The 20,703-nt window shown below is 38.7% G+C and overlaps 1 protein-coding gene across 1 annotated transcript in view; it reads left to right on the top strand.

The window, feature by feature from the left end:
* The first annotated feature begins 207 nt into the window (after nt 1-207).
* The window catches only part of zmp:0000001114 (suppressor of tumorigenicity 14 protein homolog), a 99,872-nt gene continuing 79,376 nt past the window's right edge, over nt 208-20,703 (top strand). Inside the window, exons 1-5 of the mRNA XM_042107500.1 lie at nt 208-465; nt 2,084-2,231; nt 2,567-2,730; nt 13,734-13,804; nt 17,946-18,115. Coding sequence (XP_041963434.1) covers nt 442-465; nt 2,084-2,231; nt 2,567-2,730; nt 13,734-13,804; nt 17,946-18,115 — 577 coding nt within the window. The 5' untranslated portion in view covers nt 208-441. The remainder of the gene's footprint in view (nt 466-2,083; nt 2,232-2,566; nt 2,731-13,733; nt 13,805-17,945; nt 18,116-20,703) is intronic.

Genomic DNA, 20,703 nt, shown 5'->3' with positions numbered 1-20,703 from the left:
TAGCCTAGCCTATAAAGTTCCTTGGTTAAATTGGCCAGATTAATGTTTCAATAAAACATTAAAAAGATAGGGCCTAACATGTTTTTGAGTCAAATTATTTCATTTTAACCCCAGTAAACCGTATGCCTAAAACCAATGGATTAGGTTTGTAGCCTACTAGACTACACCAAAGTGAGGAATCTTGCTATACCTGTTTGTGTTTGTCCCACCTTGCCTAAGGACCAGACTCAGCCGCCTCGCTTTGGGCGTGGAACTGAAACAGGAAGATTGTTCAGATGCCCATTCGGTTTACTTAAGTTAAAATAGGCTAAACTTGTGCACGCTACCCAGTTTGTTGGTTGAACGGTTGTTTGTTGATGAATAGATTATCAACTAAGTCATCTAGCCTACTTTTCCAGGTCTTGGTCACACACCTTGGATTCAGCTAACGTTACAAGGAAAATGAGCTCTGCACAATATAATCAGGTAGGCTACGAAAACTAACCAAAATGGTTATGTAAAAACGGCCTTTACTTTAGGTTATTGTTATTGGGAGAGAAATATTACGTAGCCTAGCCTACAATGAAATAGGTTACCAACACAGTATGTCATTCCGTCGTTGTAGGCTGTCGTTTTGACTATAACCTTTCAAGAGGGCTCGGGCCGATTTAATGCGGCACTGGGCTAAAATGTTTGGGAATAGCATTGTACAGTAGACTAGGATTAAAGAACTGTCCGTAAGCAATGCGTCTGGTCACTAGCCCTATGTAGGCCTAGACTATGTTTTACTGAGTCTACATCGTTTTCTGTAGGCTGTATAATTTCTGTAAGAAAACGGCGCAGGCGCAATAAGTAGCCAACGTGACCTTTAATGATAGTGAAGTGAAGCTTTACGCACTAGGCCTACAAAGTTTTCAACACGCGTTAAAGGTTAATTAAGCGTTTGTAATCAGGGCTGTGCTTCCCGTAGGCCTACATCTACAGAGGTTAGCTTTGAACTAACGTGTACGATGCATTGGTTAACTAACCAACATACTGATAAAGGTTACCCAAAACTGTCGGACCAACATAGTTTGGGTAGTATGGTTTGAACTATAGTTGAAAACGTACTGCGGAGAGCTCTAGAATCTTTGGTTTGAACTTTGAACCAAGGTAGATTCCAAACTTTTGTAGTTCGTACCAGAGCCTTATAGATAGATCTCTCTCTAGGGCTCTGGTACCATCGTGGTTAATGATGTATAGTAGCCGCCCTAACACGTAGAATGGCACACCTGCAAATCACAGACTTAAGGCCCGTTTGTACCAAGTCCGCTTTTTCGGACGAAATATTCGCACAAAATTACGCAGGCTATAGCCTAACACATGTATTCTAATTAATCTGTACACACCGAGGATGGCATGAAAAAAGATGGGGAAAAAACACTTCCGGAACATTCTCGTTTGATGCGAAATTTCGCATGCGACCAATCAAATAATAATTTCGCAGGGTTCCATTGATGTCACAAATAGAACGACTTGCAGAAAAAGCTGACATGCCCTGATGTTTGCCTTGTCAGTCTACTAGCTGTCATTTAGACAGTGTAACAAGATAGTTCTAGGCAATTTGCTTACCGAATCTTGGGCAGCATTTTAATCATCTTAATGGACACTCTTTGTCAAACAGAGGTTCTACTTGCACGAAGTATAAAGGATCATCTGTAAACAGCATGCATGTTTCCCGTTTGATCTATATTAGCTGATAATGAGGTGGTCTAAGAAGGCTGTGATTGCGCGAAGCAACTCGAATGTGTGAACATGACACTGTTGATTGATACCTTTGCAAGTCTTCCTATATTCATGATGCATGTTACAGGAGGATATATCATTGTAGGATAACTCATACATTATTTATGTGGAAATCTGAATACAAGACCACTACACAGGATCATGGCAAATGTGTTGGCATTGAGAAACTGTCCATACGACCAAATCCCTGGGAGGAGATGTGATGCCAAAAATGGATATAAAGCCCTGAAGAGTTACACAATGAGTGTGGCACTTATGCCAATCATTAAGTTCATGACAAACATATACTGTCTACTGTATATTTTTTCTTCAACTCTAGGGGTTTAAAGGACAACATGAGCATGTCACTTTTCTGACCAATCAAGAGAAGGTGACATCCAAGAGGAAGGTAGCTGTGGTGTTGGGTGTCATCCTTACACTGCTGGTTATTGCGGCTGTTGTAGGGGTGTTACTATGGATTTTCATTGGTAAGCAAATTTGGTGTTGCTTTTTGTTCTGCTGTTGTCATTGTTTTACAGTCTTACTTATTGCTTACAGTATGTAGGATAAAGCTGTCATTGCCAATTCAGGTCAAGTTTGTTTAGCATATTTCACACACAGGTAATTCATTGTGCTTTACATGAACAAAAGCATAAAAGAACAATAGTTAAAAAACGTGTATAAAGTAAAGTGCATAAGTGTATAACTTGACATAAAGGCTCCACTAAGGGTACTTTTGAGGTATAGTTCAGGTTTGACAGATAGGTTGCTGACCTTCTGCCCTACTTATTAATCATGAATTGACATATATGCATGTGATCAGGTAAACATGATTCTGAGGAAAATGCCACCTTAAGCCAGAAGCGGAAACCAGTGGCGAGGGTCTTCAGTGGTCATATGCAGTTGTCTGGAATTCCATATATGGATACTCTAGAAGATCCCACCAGTAGAGAATTTGAAATTACGGCTAACACCTTGGAAGAAACTGTGAGTAAATTCATATGCCTAGAATGCTGTTATATTGGTATGAAATATATGACAATAAGGTGGGGATCACACTGGAAATGACGAAGCGACAGCGGTAAGCACAACGTAGTGGTTTGCCTAAACTGACAATTGAATACACTGACCTTGCACTTTGAAAGTACTTCGCAAGTTGAAACATGTTTTGTATAGAGCTACCACAGGTTACTCTATACAACCACAGGTGGCACTGTGGTAACTCTATATAAAACATATTGATGTCAATGGGGCATTTTGCCCATGTTCAGGGTGGAAAATAAAAAAGAAAGATTTGCATAAGACAAGTGAAATTGGTGTTTTTAAAAAGAAGGGATCATGGAGAATAAAGAAAAACATATTTAAAAAATCTTTGTATACTCCCACAAGGTGTTTGGGTGCTCTGAAAATGATAACAAAAATTATTTTTTAGACTTGTGAGGTCTGCCGTTCAGACCCTGAAGGGATTTATTTTCTGTTCATTGCTTTTTGTGAGAGTGTTTCTACTTATCTCAGTAAGGAAAATAAATCAAGAGCCTATGTTGAGTACAAATATGTCTTCTGAAGGCCTAAACAGAGCCCAGCCAAAAACTCCAATAAAATTTTGATTAACTTTGAGGGACAACTATGACCATGCAGGATCATCCAGACCAAGCGTGATGATTTTGCTACATACTATTCTTATTTATATACCAGCAAGCAAAATTTGAGCCTCCTACATGGTTTAGTTATTGTGCTGTGGGCTTGTGAACTTTGACAAAAAAAAGAGGCCGAACAAAATCGACACCCCCCTCCCCCTGTAAAATAGGCTGTATCTTGGAAAGTATAGATTTTACATAAGAGTAATTTTACAGTGTGTCTAACTAAACTAAACTAAACTAAACTGGAACTAAAAGCAGCCAAAACCTAGGCAGCAACTCTGAAGCAGTAAAGGCGATTTAAAACGAGTCAGAAAAGTCGAGACAGGACCAATCGAAAATTCAAAATTTCGGTGTCCACCACTCTAGTTCATCATCATCATCATCAACCGTTTTTTATTCAGGGAGAAATTGACTGAGCATTAAGCTCTTTTTACATTATTACATTACATTACATTTAGCAGACACTTCTTGACCAAAGTGACTTACATATGTCAGCTATATTACAAGGGATCACATTGTCCCCGGAGCAACTTGGGGTTAAGTGCCTACAGCTTTCAGGCTACTGCACGCTAGCCCAGCTTCTTAACCACTACACTACCACCGCCCACAACTTTTACAGCAATGCCCTGAGATACAAAACATACAACAACAATAATCAAAATAACAAAACAAGAACAATAAAAGATACAAAAGGCAAATAATAATAATAATAATAACAAAAATCAAATAAAAATAATAATAATAATAATAATAATAATAATAAAAATAATAAATAGAAAGAAAAGAAGAAGGGGAATGTATAAATAATAATAATGATATAAAAGGTCTAAATATTAGCCAAAGCAAGAACATTGTGCAACAGCCATATCATCAATCATACCCTTGAATTGGTCTAGTGACACAAACCTATCTAATTTCATATACTCTGGCAATTTGTTCCATTTATTAGATGCAAAAAATGTAAAAGCTAATTTACCAAATTCAAATTTAATTTGAGGAGTTTGAAGAGATATAAAACCCTGTGAGCGTGTATTGTGGCAGATTGATTTTATGTTCAGAAGAGAAGTTAACTTAAAAGGTAACTTTCCCAGTAATTCCTTATAAACAAAAAGGAGGCAGTGCCTTTCCCTCCTATCATAGAGGGAAGACCATCCTACATTTTGGTATAATTTACAGTGATGAGTTTTAAACCCATCTCCAGTTATAAAACGTAGTGAACTGTGGTAAACTGCATCAAGTGATTTCAGAGTGGAAGGGGCTGCATGCATATACACAATGTCACCATAGTCTAGGACTGACATTATAGTTGCTTGAATAATGGCCATTCTGTTTTCTAAAGAGAAGCAAGACCTAATCCTGTAAAGTGCACCTAATTTAGACCTTTTTTGTGAGATCAAGCACATGTGTTCTAAATGATAGTTTGTTATCTAGCCAAATGCCCAGATATTTGTATTGAGAAACTTGCTCAATTTGTGTCCCATTTAGGGAACAAATGTTATAGGCATCAAGGTCACACTTTCTCGATCTAGTAAAGATCATATATTTTGTTTTTGCTTCATTTAGAACCAGTTTAAGATCTTTCAAGGATTTCTGCACACAATCAAATGCACATTGAAGATATGACACTGCTTGCTCTGAAACCATTTAAAGGAAACTTCATCTAGACCAAAGTTAGTTTTTCAAGAAGTAACCTGTGATTAACAGTGTCAAAAGCCTTTGACAAGTCAATAAACAAAGCTGCACAATGTTTCTTACTGTCAACAACAGTAGCTATATCATTTACTACAGTAGTTCATCCAAAACAAACCAGAAAATGGGACTCAAAGTGCTAAATACCGGAATTATCCTTTAATATGAGAAAAAATTGTAGTTTTCTGTAATGTATTGTTTCAATATGCAAATTAGTCATTATCTAATTAAGTATGCACTAACATACATTTTAAAAAAAGCTTAATCTGAGCATTGGATAAATCCAGGTTCCAGATGGGGGGGGGGGGGTTACAGAGGGATTTATGGATATCTGCTTTTGTTATCTTGTAAATCAGAATATACTGTCAATAGCTAAATCAGGCTAGGATTATTATATCAACAAACCCCTCTATAAAAGCCTTCAAAATGTAGTTAGGCATAAAACTAGAAAGTTTGGTGTATGTAAGTAGGCCTACTTCTGAAGTGGAGATTTCTATCTCTGAGTGGGAGAGGAAACTCATTTTGAGTAAACAGCCTTGAAATGCAGCCAATGAGATTCTGTTTTCAGCCTAGACTCCCCTTAGAACTTCTACGATTGGTTGCTGATTGCTGATACAAAGGAAGTGTCCATAATTGGTTTGCATAGTGTCATGCAGGAAAGACAGAGCTTTACAATGATACTTGACATGATATGTTTTGGATCATGGTTACAGTGCATGTAAGTAGGCATACTTCTGAAGTGGAGATTTCATTCTCTGAGTGGGAGAGGAAACTCATTTTGAGAAAACAACCTTGAATCGCAGCTAAGGCTAATTTCCATCCTAAGTCCCTGACAGGTTGATGGTCCCTATAAGTTTAGTAAAATAACTTAAAGCAAATCAGAGTAAAACATCACAATAAAAAATTACAAAATTACAGATCAACAACAAATGGACAAATTACAGATTATCCCAGCTAATGACAACAGGTTTGGTTTGGCAGAAGCCATTTTTTAAACTGTTTGAAAATGAGGTGAGAGTTGATAATTTACATATTGTGCTTGGTATAGAGTTCCAGGTTTTGGTTGCTCTAAAGGAAAAAGCAGCCTGGCCAAATGCACTTCTCCTAAAGGGAACAGTGCAGTTACCTCTGGAGCCTGTTTTGGTAGTGCTGTTTGAGTTCTTTTTTATATATTCCTGTAAAGGAGGTGGAGCTAGACCATGAAGGATTTTAAAAACTAATATAGAGTCAATGTATTTCACAGTGTTCTCCAAATCTAGCCGTTCAAGTTTCTTTAAAATCTGACAGTGATAACTCTGACTTTTATAGCTTGTTTATATATTGTCTCTAAGGACTTTAGAGTTGTCTTACATGCTGAGGCCCAACTAGTTATGCAATAGGTCACGTGAGACATGATCATTGCATCAAAGTATAGCCTAGCCGATTCAAAAGTTAGATTGTTTCTAATATTTCTAAAATTGGACAAGTTAAATTTCATTTTGTTCATAGTTTTTTTATGTGCTGCTTGAAGTTCAGTTGTGAGTCCAATGTAGGTATTTAAAGTCTTGAACTATTTCAAGCCTTTTCTCCCTTACAAAATTGGGGACTGTGTCGGACTTATTTACCTTTTTTGAAAAATACATGCAGACAGTCTTGGAGACATTTAGGCGCAGATGAGAGATCTATAACCAGTTGCACACATCACTCATAACAGCTGTTAGTGGTTTTGCAGCTTGTGTTTTGTCTTTTGTGTGTACATATAGTGCAGCATCATCCACATACAGCTGGAAGGTCACTGTTGGTGGACAGGGACTTGCCAGGTAATTTATGTAAGGGATAATGTATAGAACGCCGGTCATTATCGGGAAATAGGTCCCGACAGGGCGAACCGGTCTTGTTCCACCCTGAAGGGACCTAGGATGTGTGGTCTTCTCAGGATTTAGCACAAGCTTTAATTGATAAAGCTGTCAAAAAGCAGTTCGCAAACACTCAAATGCCTTCCTTATGGTAGCTGTGCAACAATAAATAACAGTGTCGTCTGCATTAAAATGGAAAAATGCATGTTGTACATTCTCCCCCAGACAGTATATAAATAGTGAATAAAAGTGGCCCCAGAACGGAGCCCGGGGAGTCATATCGTGGGGAGTTTATTGTTTCGTTTTGGCAAGTAGCCGTGTAATAAGCGGGATAATGTATAGAACACCGGTCATTATTGGGAAAACAAATCCCTTCAGGGCGGAACAAGACCCCTCCGCTGCGTGTCGGGGTCCGGTTCGCCCTGTCGGGACTTATTTTCCCAATAATGACCAGTGTTCTATACATGACAAATAGGGCAGGCTACATAGCTGTCATTGAGAACTTCAATTGACCAAACCTGGTCAGGGCTCAATCAGTGCACTTGTTTCTCTTATGTCATCAAACAATACAAAACCAGAAAGCATTACAGAAGCATCACTGTAGTTCTTACATCCATCCAAAAACCTATGCAACTCACATAGCTAAATCTGTATATGAAATAACTGAAATATGGTAGGCTACATTATGCGTTTTTGTCTCTTTTATGTCATCAGACAATACAAAACCACAATGGTGTGTACATAGCTGTCATTGTGAATATTAAACATAAACAAATGCCCAAAACGTTGTCAGGTCCCAGAGGGAAATGACAAAAGATTCTGCCTGTACAGGTGGCGGCAAGCTTCTCTATCACATTTCTCCCGATGAGTGAACGACCAGAAGTCAACCTCACCAAGTCATATTGCACAGAAATCTTGTCAAAGAACGAAAAAAATAACGGTATTAACCGGTTACCCATTATTTTAGATAAACGATTCAGTTCTGGAACATAAAAAAATGTTAACTCATTGAATGCCAAGCTGTTTTCGGAAGCTTTGTCCTAGAGTGCCAGCAATCTAGACCATTGTTGATGATTTTTGTACAGCCACAGCATATTCTGTGTTATAGCTATGAACACATACAATGGCTCGTTTAAAAGGTGAGACTTTAAGCTCTCAGTGGGTGCAAACCGTGTATTTCTACACGCCTCTGTTCCTGAGAAATCCCAAGCTAAACAGTGGCTAGTTTTCATCAAAATTGCTGTTTTTTTTCTAGAAATGGAGATATGAAGTGTTGCCTGTAAACTTTCCGGGAAGTGATCAGCGAGACCTGGCGAGACTGCCACCTAGTGATAGACCCACGAAAATGGCCTGGTTTTGACCTGACGTGCATGTGTCACTGATTCGACCCAAAGCGACAACCGAGTTATGATAAAATGTCCAGATTGTGCGTTTTCATGAGTTTTCGATTGTCATATATTTCATTTCCATTCATCGCAGAGTTCCCAAAATCACATATAAGGTGTGTTAGAGTGTCTAGTTTCGTAATTTAAAAAAAAAGCTAAAAACGTAATATTACGTTTTTGGCAGTCAACGTATGGGAAGGAAAAACGTAATATTACGTTTTTGGCACTCAATGAGTTAAGTTTCTTGTTTCGTTTCTGTACCTAGCAAAACATCAAAAGTTTCTGGTTTTCATTTTCATTCCGTAAACCGGTTCAAAGCCTTGGTCAACAGTGTCAAATGCTTTGGACAGATCAATGAAGAGATACACAGTGTTTCTTATCATCAAGCGCTTTGACTACTGTATGTCATTAACTACTTTTGCAGCAGCTGTGGTAGTGTTGTGTTTTTTCCTGAAACCAGATTGATGCTTAGATAAATTTGACTGAGCATTTAAGTACTCTTGTTTACTAACTAAGGATTCCAACACTTTGGCCAATGCTGAAAGTTTGGAAATGGGTCTGTAGTTATTAGGCAAGGTTGGGTCACCTCCTTTTAAAAGTGGTAAAACATAAGCAGACTTCCATACCTTGGGAATTTTGTTTGTGACCAGTGAAAGATTAAAAAGTTGAGTCAAAGGTTCATCTAGGATATCTGCAGCTAATTTCAAGAAGAAAGGTTCTAACTGATCAGGGCCTGCAGGTTTTCAAGGATTTAATTGTTTCAGGGCTTTATGAACACCAGCAACAGAGAAGGAGCTAAGACTGAAAGTGTTGTCGGTAGTAGTAAAGGTATCATTTACAGGCTCCAACACTATAGGGGCAACAGAATCAAACAAGAACCCAGATGAAATGAAATGCTCATTAAAACAATTTAACATTTCTACTTTGTCAGATATAGTCACACCATTCTTAACCAAAGACAATGGAAAACCTGTTGGTTTAGTAGATGCAGATAATGACTTAATAGTTTTCCAGAATTTCCTTGGGTCATTTAGATTCTCTGTGGTTTCAGATAGGTAAAATTCAGCTTTAGCTTTTCTGAAGAGTGAGGTGAATCTGTTTCGCAACTGCCTGAAAACAAGCCAGTCAGTGTCAATGTCTGACCACCTTGCTTTAGCCCAGGCTACATTTCTCTCATGGAGCAAATGAGAAATCTCAGAAGTAAACCAGGGGTTGTCCCGCCCCTTTTAATTCTAAATTTACGAATAGGTGCATGTCTGTTAAGAATGTCAAGAAAACTGTTCTGTAAGAAGGTCAGGGCTAAATCCACATCATCAATAAGGGCAATTCTCCTCCAGTCAAAATAAAATAAACATCCCTGTTTGACAAACATTTTCATATTCTGTAGAGATGCACCGATATGGAATTTTAGGGCCGATAACGATAGCCGATATTTATTGGTTTGTTGTGGCCGATACCGATACGATAACCGATAATATTACTCTTGAAAAAAATTGTGAAAATGGAATAAGCTACAGTATAGCGACCAAATCAGTGTTTGTGAGGGAAACTTTAGTGTTTCCCTTTGTGTTTAACTTTAGGGTTTAGTTTCAACTGCGGGTAACTGAATAAAGCTGCAACTCCTCAGACTGTATCTTATGTCCGTCTACTCTGTTGCGCACAACCTGCTGCAGCAGAAATGAAAGGAGTTAGCCCCGAAGGTTTTAATAACTTATTATGATGACCTGTCTGGAACTGAAGCACGAATGGTTAGCATATTTCTAGGTAATAATACAAAACCCAAGCTAAAGTAATGCAAATATAACACTAAAACACAACTTAGAACTAGGCCTACTTATGTACTCGTCCCACTAACGAGTTTGTTTATTTGTTTCCCCGACCAGCGCGGTAAAGTGCAAACACACCTGCACAAGACGGCTCTAGATAGGGCTGAGCTCCGCTCTGTTAAGGTTAAATGGCGGATCATTCACGAGAGGATTTTGAGATGCACAGATTCCCAAATGAACGCATATCCACAGATTTTGTTACAGTGGTGAAATACATTCACACCGCTGACATTATATTGAGGAAAAAGTATAGCCAACCAAGCTCAAGTAGCCCAGTGTAGCCAGACGGACCTTACGTAAGCCTAAATTAGGACTTTAAAAAATATCGGCGCAAATTATCGGCCAGAATTCTGTTATCGGACCGATAATAATATTTTCATTTTTTCACTTATCGGCTAATAATATATCGGCCGCCGATATATCGTGCATCCCTAATATTCTGCCTTTCAACAATATGAGGTGCAGACTTGGGCACCTTAGTGTCTCTAACAGCGGCAATCACACAGTGATCACTCACATCATTAGCAAAAGCACCTATAGCAGAGTACTTAAAAGGGGCATTGGTCAGGATTAGATCAATGAGTGATGATTTCTCATTTATGATTTGGGCGAGTAGGAGTGTTAATTCATTGAGTCAGATTCAAGATGTCACACTGCTCTTTAAAAGCATCTGATACAGGCCTCAGCCAATCCCATTTCAGATCACCAACAACAATAGTGTCATTACAAATAACTTGAATTAATAAATTTGATAGTGTACATGTAGAGCCATTTGCGGCAGATGGAGTTCTACAACAACCAACCAACCTGATATAGTGGTCTTTGGAGACTTCGGGCCCTATTATGACAGTGTAAAGTGCATCGTCACTGGCGAAGAGTTTAAACAAATTTCGCGGTTTGTCCAGTCCATATTGGGTGTGGTTTAGTTATGAAATGTCCGGTGCACAGTGCAAGAAGGTGGGCCTTATGTTTCGTAATCAGTCATGGGTGTGTTTTGGGCGTAACATCATTTAAACCAATGAGAATGACATCTGTCATTCCCTTTAATAGCACGGAACACAACTTTAAACTGTGCATCGATATTGTGAAAGTCAATGGCGCATTTGAAGGAATCTGGTTGCACGCGAGACCCTATGGAACAGTTATTCCACTAAACCATGCTTTAATAAAACCTAGCATAGTATAGCCTTCACGTACTTGCACTTGTCTATTATTTGAACTCACTGGCAAAGTGAAACTAACTTCACCGTGGTGTCCATCAACGACAAAACAGTTCTACACAATTAGTTACTTTACTATTGACTGACAATCGGTTACCATCAAAAACATAGGCTTCCCACCAATGTAATAAACCACCAATGTAGTAAAAATCTGCACAAAATCTGCACATTTTAAACATAATAATCCTGCCAACGAAATAATTTCCCACCAATGTAATAACTGTTGCCTACTGCCAACGTAATAACCAAATTTACCACCAACATAATAATTATTACATTTGCAGGAAGTTATTACGTTGGTGGAAAGTTAAAGTTATTACATTAACTTCCCACCAATGTAATAAATCACTGATTTAGTGATATTATATCTGTTGTATAAGTTGTAAGGGTATAGTTGTCAACAACCATCTCAAAACCATAAAACATGACCACCCCATGTACTTATACCTTTCCTTATTATTCATCACCTTTAGGAGCCAAGCAAAGCTACATACTGTAGACACCCCTTGTCTTTTTTAGGGGTCCAAGCAGCGAAGCTGCAGGACTCCTATTGTTTTTGTTGTGATTTTTAAACCTATCGTGTTTCTGCAACAAAACTATCTGCAACCATAACTGTAATAGGTACAGACACCAAATGTTCACCTTAGGTCCAAAATCAATGCATGATCTCAGATAGAAGAAATAACCGAATTCTGTCCATAGGGGGCGCTATAATAAGCAAATGTATGTTTTTGCTCGTGTTTCAGGAACCGTATGGAATGGACAATTGGACAAATTTCCGCCATTTTCAAAAATCTGTGAAATTCCTACCCTGTGTGTATATATATATGTGTGTGTGTGTGTGCGTGTATGTATGTTAGGGGCAGCTGTGGCCTACTGGTTAGCGCTTCGGACTTGTAACCGGAGGGTTGCCGGTTCGAACCCCGACCAGTAGAAACGGCTGAAGTGCCCTTGAGCAAGGCACCTAACTGTTCCCTGCCGCTGTTGTTGCAGGTAGCTCACTGCGCCGGGATTAGTGTGTGCTTCACCTCACTGTGTGCTGAGTGTGTTTCACTAATTCACAGATTGGGATAAATGCAGAGACCTAATTTCCCTCACGGGATCAAAAGAGTATATTTATACTTATGTGTGTATCTGCAGGTTGGTGTGTGAGAGCAGCGAGCAAAGTGCATGCCGCGTGCAATAGTATTGTCACGATACCAAAATTAATGTTTTGATACCGATACCAAGTCAAGAATTGCTTCTTCGATACTTTTTAAAAAATGTATTTGATTTGGGGGGCCCCCACCACCTTGACGTCATCAGTAATATTTAATATACTGTAGTGTGATCATTCACACCAGTGCCCCAGGTCCTAGATTCTGCTTGACTCTCTCCACACACACATACACACACATAAAATGATGGCTTATGTCATGTTTCTATTTCATATATTTTGAAATTCATGTGTATTTAGTTAATAATGTATAGTATTTTATAATCTACATAATTACTAGTAGCTAAACATATTTAGTCATTTGAATACTTCATATTGATTTTTAAACTATTACACTTATCTTTAATGTGGTGTGTACTGTAGGTCTAATTGAGTGCACATTGGTGATGTGCAGGTGTAATTGAGTGCCTGTCACTGTAAGAAATACATGGTTTTAGGCTATGTGGATGCAATTCATTATGTTTTCTATGTCATTAGACCATAGAATAAATGTGTGAGTGTATATGTGTGTATGTGTGTGAGTATGTGTGTGAGTGTGTATATCTGTGTGTATGTGTGTGAGTGTGTGTGTGTGTGTGAGCGAGTGTATCTGTGTGTGAGTGTGTGTGTATGTGTATATGTGTGTGTGTAGGTATCCCACCGGTCACTATTGTGACCGTTAACATGTTTACTCATTCTGCAAACACACCAAATACATTTGAATAATTACAACTGTATATATCATAACTAGACAACTTAAAGACCATGTGTACAGAAATCTTTTTCCTATGTTTATTTTAATATACTTTAAAAACCTTTTATTCGGGAGCTGTGAAGCAGTCATCCTCTTCTCAAGGTGCAACCAGGAAGTTAACAGCTCTGGTCATGTGATAATTTACTGAAAACATTTGACACTGCACACATTTCATTGAAACAGTCTATTATTTCAATATTTGCTGAGAGTATTGGGAAATTCCCCAGTAACAGTTTTAGAGGCTTATAAATATTATTTAACACACAATTTTATCAAATATACTTTAAAGCTTATAACTATGAACCCTGATAAATAAATGAGTTGGGTTGGAGTATGATCTGATGCCATAGCGGTGTGATAATTATTGTAGCAGCATACAGACCTTCCAGCAAAAAATGGTATGGTATGTCATTGTTTCTTATTTCTTTTGTGATCTACATTTTCAGTTGGAGAAAACATACATGAAAGACCCAATCCTTGCAAAGTTCTTCACCAAGTCAATCATTACAGCCTTCAGGTAGGGCTCAAATTCTCCTGGTATTGTAAGACAATGTCTTGTAATTATTGTAGTGCTTTTGTAATCTGTTACAGATCACAAATAATTTAACTCATTGTTGTATGATATGATTTGGCGTTCTCAAGCCAACATTATACCAAATGCAACTACAGCTGTTGTTTTGTGTGTCTGTGCCTCGGTTCTTGAGACCTTCACAGAAAACTATCCACCCTACCTTCCTTTAGGGGGGCCCAGTCCAGCGGGGGTGGGGAGTGGTACCATGTCATCCTTGTGGGGCTACATGCCCACCAAGTTTCGTGCACTCCGGCAATACAACAGACAGAAATCTACTATAATAATAATACATTTTATTTAAAGTGCCTTTCATGACACCCAAGGTCACTTCACAAACAAAAAAGTCATTAAAATTATAGTCATCTCATAAAAATAAAAATAAAAGTCAGTCAGTCAGTCCATAAGCCATCTTAAAGAGATATGTTTTAAGTCTGTTTTTAAAGTCAGTAATTGAGTCACAGTGTCCGATGGCAGTGAATTCCACAGCTTGGGGGTGATGTAGCTGAAAGCCCTCTCTCCCAGGGTGCTGAGGTTCACACTAGGGTCATGCAGTAGGCCTGCTGAGAAGGATCTCAGTGAGCGGGCAATGGTGTAAACTTCTAGGAGGTCAGCGAGGTAGGTGGGGGTATAATTGTGTAGGGCATTGTATGCCAGGAGCAGGACTTTGAAACATATTCTGTAGGCAACTGGGAGCCAGTGCAGTTGCATAAGCAATGTTGTTACATGGCTAGTGGATTTGGAGCATGTTATAATCCTCGCTGCAGAATTCTGAATGTGCTGGAGCCGGTGGAATAGCTTATTAGGGATTCCAGACTAGATGGAATTACAGTAGTCAAGCTGGGATGTCATATACACATTGACAAGGACTTCTGCACTCTGCTGGGTGAGCGCTGGGCGAAGCCATGCAATGTTCCTTAGATGGAAAAAGGCACTTCAAGACATACTGTTTATGTGCGCACTAAATGAGAGTGTATTGTCCAGTATGACACCAAGACTCTTGACTTGGTTGGAGCAAGGGATGGTGCCGTCATCTACAGAAAGGGTGAAAGGTTCCATCTTAGCAAGAGTTGATTTGGAGCCAACTACTAGCAGCTCAATTTTACTGCTATTCAGCTTCAGGTAGTTTTGTGTCATCCACAAGTTTATGTCATGGAGGCAGGGAGTAATTACAGTTGACAGAAGAGTGGCAGTGGGTTTTGTAGATAAGTAGAGCTTATGGGAGGAGGTAGATAATGAACAACAGAGACAGACCCCCCTCTTGTCACAGCACTACACTCAGATTTGCAACTCAGCATTTGTACGTACTGTGTCCTTCCAGAGAGATAGGAGGTGAACCACTGGCAGTGGCGCAAAAAGTGGGTATGCGCTATATGCGGCGCATAGGGGCGCAGCACCGTGGGGGCGCCAAAGCGATGGTAAAAATAATAATAATATATTGGTATATTCTATATGTAGCTACTGTTATACGTTTCTAAATCATTTCTGCATTTCCTCAATGTTAAATAACATTTTAGAGGACTAACAGGCTAGAGTAGGCGCCCTATCTCATAAGATTCCATCATAGAATTTTGACATAGAAAAGGGAGTGGGGGCACCGTGGGCGCTGAGTGAGCAGGGAGTAGTGAGTTGCCGTCTATGGAAAAATATGGATACAGCAAGAAAAGCTGTCGGGGGCTAAACATAGAAAAATAAAGAGGGAAAATGAGATGGCATGTCAAGGGATGCGACAGTAGTTAAATAAGTGGATGGTGAAAAGCAACAGGTAGGATTTAAGAGGCTTGCAAATATTCATGTTAACAGACTAACTAGCGTTTGCTAAGCATATGCCGATTGAAATATGACCTATTCCATTAATATAGCTAGGTGGCTACCATGCTCATACTGAACTTTTAATGGCAAACTGCAAACAGAAATGTCACTCTAGCAACAACTCATTACATATTTCCATTTCCTAACAATCCTAATATTAATAGCTTAATATTGTGCTGATAATGTGGCAAACAAAGGCTAGAGTTGGATCAGCCTTATCCTTCGCGAGCAACAACTGGCAAAAGGACGTTATGAGAACCGTTTAGACTCTCTTAAAATGACAATGCACCATTTAACAATACTTCAAGTTCAAATTGGCAGAATTTCTTAAAAATAATAATAATTTAACTAATAGTGTAAATTATTGGCCTTTTGTTTTACTTTAGTTGATTGTGTTTTTTTCTTTTTTTTTGGGGGGGGGGGGGGGGTGCCAATTTGTTGTTGCATACCCCTCAAAAAATGGGTAGCTGCGCCCCTGACCACTGGTGACCAGTGTTGGGAGTAACGCATTACAAAGTAATAAGTTACTGTAATTCCACTACTTTTAGTGGTAACAAGCATGTAATGAAGTATGTTTTTAAATCAAGTAACGCAGTTACAATTACTGAAATTTAAATGAGTTTGTTACTTGCACTACTCTATTTATCTTGTGTGAAAAATCAACGACTTCAGCAGACAAGATGCACATTTGCTGCTTTTGATCTAACATCGCTCAACCTTAGCAGTGTTTCCCGCGATTGTGTTTCGTGTTTCCATTGCAGATGCATTCCTTTACAGTTAATAGCAGTCTCCTCACATTTCTTCTATTTTGGATGTAAAACATGGAAGAGTTCAGGCTACAATTTAAATGGACATCTTAAACATCTTAAATCTTTCCCCTTCGTTTCCATCTCGTAAACTCCAAATGGTAGCCTGAAGAGTAACAACAGGTTGAGAACTGCAACCTTCTGCCTGTGTGCGACAATATCCTTGAATTCTTGGATGCGAGTTTGTCATTGTGCACGAAACTTCACACCAATAAATCATCAGAAATATTGCTGACTTGTGCGTCTCAAGCACCCTCTTTACGTTCGTCCTAATGCCTGTTAGTTGTCCGTGGATTGGCCTATATTTGGCGTTGAAAATGGAAACGTCTTTAGACATGGAAAATCGATTTTACAATCGATTTAATGAACACTGTCTCAAAAATCGAACAGAATTTTCATAATCTTCTGCTCGCTCTCGCTTGGAAACTTCTACGCTTTCAGTGTATTTTTTTCAACCGGAAACACGTCATGGATTAAGGGTCCATCAGACAATCACCCTGTGTGTCGATTGAACTGCGAATTTAAACTGCTAATGTGACTAAATTTATTTAATAATATATAATTCAACTTAACATCAATAGCACTAGCACCTGTTTTTGTGAAGCAGAAGCATCTAGTGTACTTGAACTCGCCATATCGATTGATGGGTATCAATCGTCTGATCAAGCTTTAATCCATGACGTGTTTCAGGTTGGAAAAAATACACAGAGAGCGTAGAAAGTTTCAAAGCGGGAGTGAGCAGAAGACCGAGCCGGTGAGCGATCCGATTTGTACAGTGGTGATGACTGATGATTTTTCACCCCTCAGTTTCTGTATTTATGCTCTCGATTCTTGAATCTGCACTTGTTTTCACTATTTATGCTCTCACATAATTAAGGCAGCTAAATAACGCCATATTCAACACCATAGTAACTATCTCTGTGCTTGCATTATCTGTTTTAACTATATATGATATTTTACATTAGCCTGGGTTTCCCCATGCTGCCTTACGCGCGCAATTTTATTCACGCTGCTAGGCAGCCTGGATTCCATGGACTTCGTTTAAACCAATCACAGAACGGAGGGGGGGCAGCAAGACGATGACGACACACCAAAGCGGTTATGAGCTACGTACAGACGCATTTGATAGACATTCGTAGCGCCCAATAAACGACTCTGGGCATTCGCAAACCACGTTTCAAATACAAGAAAATGTACATGTAGTTCCCAGACCCCATCTCAATGAGATGAGGTTTGGCGTTAGCCAGGCTAATTTTACATAGCATTTTTTGCATTTTCATGCACTGCTTATTCCTTGGAATAATATTTCTAGTTGTGCCTGGTCTGCCCTACACATTACAATTAAACAATTTTAACAAAATTTTCTTTTTTCAGTGCACCTCTAATATGACACTTGAAATGTATACTTGCTTAATGATTCATAATGACATAATGCACACCACTATGATAATCCCATGATGTATTTATTTTAGCGAAGGTATTACGGCTTATCACTGGGTCCAGTTTGATATTCCCGCTGAAGATCTGGAGATTCTTCCTGAAGTGTCAGAGGAGCGTATGATGGAAATACTGCGTTCAAACATCCGTCAGCAAGGCAAACAAAGTCAGCAGAATTTGACTATCACAGATATCACAGTGTCATGTAAGTATAATGATATAAAGTAGGTTTCATGAAATATTAGGCTAATGTCTTTTTTTTATGAAGGATGTTTTTGCTCTGAAATCTGTGAACTATAAACAAATTATACATTTATTCAGCAAAATGTTACGTTTTGTGATAAGTGTTGGGGTCATTACTCAAACAAAGTAATAAAAAATTAAACATTACTTACTTGCTACTGTGAAAAAAATGTAATCCCTTACATTATTTCTTTATTCGTTACATTACTTTTGCGTTTTACTTTTCCTTTTCCTATTGACACTGTTATTGATAACGCCCCCTTCATGGGTGTTTATTATTTAATTAATGATGTTGTGAGAAACATTACATAATTAGTAATCTAGCCTATTATGCGTCTACTACAAATAATGAAAGCACCTTAGTGCTGCTTTTAAGAATTGTATAAATTTGAATTGCTTTATGGAAGTGCTGCTGCCCAGCTCGCGTAGCCTCAATGCTGAATGGTGACATGCACACAACTTGCATAAATTATTGCTGCTGCTATCAGTAAAGTGCATCAGTGAAGTGTATGACGCCCTAGAAATGTTTTTTGAGGCAATTTGTGGTGTGATTGACTTTAGTCTAGTAACTGTGCACTATTCTCCACTCCCCCACTCCAGTAGGGAGACCTTCCCCTTGTCAACAAACACTGTGTGTGAGACATTCTCAGCAGCTAATACACATGTCTGCACATAATATAGAGCGCCCACTCTCCTCTCAAGATTGACTTGACGTGCAAATTAACAAGAAGACCAGTAGACACAAATGAATGATTGTTCTTGCCGCCCTCCCAGAAGATGCCATCCTGACCTGACTGACCCACACATTCATTCACTCACACACACACACACACACACACACAATCCCACACACACACATCACACCAGACACTAATACCAGCAACGCATGACTTGGTAAAACACAAAATAGAGTTCTGCGCAGGACAGATTTTTCAGTCCCACGCCCGCCTGCTCCCGCAACATTCTGTCCTGCTCCTGTCCGCTCCCACAATAATGTGTAATCTTTTGTCCCGCTCCCGCCCGCATCTGTAAAATTAGGTCCCGCTCCCGCCCGTAAAAGGTGTTAAAAATTATTTTTTTTAACTCTTAAGCCTATGTTCTCTGTTCTTTGTGTTTCATGTTGTTCTCCACCCTGTTTTTTAGTGTGAGAGCTCATAGACCAGCGATGCAGCGTTCTGGAAGAGGGGGGGCGCTACCACAGAAACCGAAAATTCTCAGGACAGCAGCATGTGTCCAAATTTCAATCTTAAACGTTCTATTTAATCATAAACTATCTGAAAACAGGGCTTTAAGTGTAAGGAAAGTCGGTAAAGGGCCTATTTCACACAATTTGAGGGTGCTGAATTCAAATATTTTGTTTACCAAGCTCAATTTTGAGTTTTAAGCTTGCTAATTAGCATAATTAGCATACTTCACATACTTTTTGGTTTTGCCATCAGATTTCATAGGAATTGCAAAAAATAAGGCATTAATATACTCTTTATGTATCAGATATGTTGTAGGACAGGACAGGAATTACCCCAATAACCCTCAAGTAGCAAGTGAAAATAAGCTAAAATTAAAATATAAATTGAAATAATAGATAAAAGTCAGTATGACGTTTAGAAACAAAATAGATTCCTTGATAATAACTTGATAGAATAGTACTGTAGGTGACTGCTCATTTTTCTGTAGAAAGTCCTTTGCCACTAACTATTATGAACAGTTGTCAGTCTTTACAGAGGATTTACACTGTATTTTTTTTTTTTACTGTAAAGGCGACTGTGCTTGCCTAGTTAAAACATCTCACTGCAGAAAAATGGAAGAATGTGCATGTTTGAGGAGTGCTGAAGAGTGCTATGGAGATTGCATTATTTGCAAAGAATTTAGACAAGATATCCTTTATAGTGCAACAAAAAGAAACATTCTCCAGTGCATCATTACTGCATATGATGCTGAAAGGAAAGTGGACCTCAGCTATGAAGTGATTAATGTCCCTGTACTGTAGCTATTGCAGATAGTGATGGTTATTTGTGAAGTGGAAATAAGTCTATCCTCACAGGTGCTGTCTAGCAATGTGGAATGTCCAGTAGTGATCACTGCAAAAACTGCTCATTCAACACTGGTAATAGATGCTCAAGATCTAGTTACAGTACACACAAAATGTTGGGTTAAAAATAACCCAAATATAACCCAGCCGCTGGTTAACTATTGGACCAACACCACATTGAGTTATCCTAACCCAATGTTCTGGGTACATTATTAAACCCAGCAGATTGGGTATGATTCTAACCCAAACGCTGGGTTATATCAACACAACGTTAGTTAAATTGGCACATAGACTGGGTAAAGGTAACCAATGTGCTGGGTTATAACTATATAAATGTTGAGTAAAATTCACACAGTATATTGGGTATAGATTCAACCCAAACCACTGGGTTATATCAACAGAACTGCTAGTTAAAATTACCAGTTGTCGGGTTTTCTAAACCCAGTATTTGGCTTGCATTGAGAGAAAATGGGCAACAAATAGTCATGCAATGAAATAAAACAGTTCGACATCATTATTTA

This window comes from Alosa sapidissima, chromosome 10 (assembly GCF_018492685.1).
Source record: "Alosa sapidissima isolate fAloSap1 chromosome 10, fAloSap1.pri, whole genome shotgun sequence".
Taxonomy (NCBI): Eukaryota; Metazoa; Chordata; class Actinopteri; order Clupeiformes; family Clupeidae; genus Alosa; species Alosa sapidissima.
This window is presented reverse-complemented; position numbering and strand designations above follow the sequence as displayed.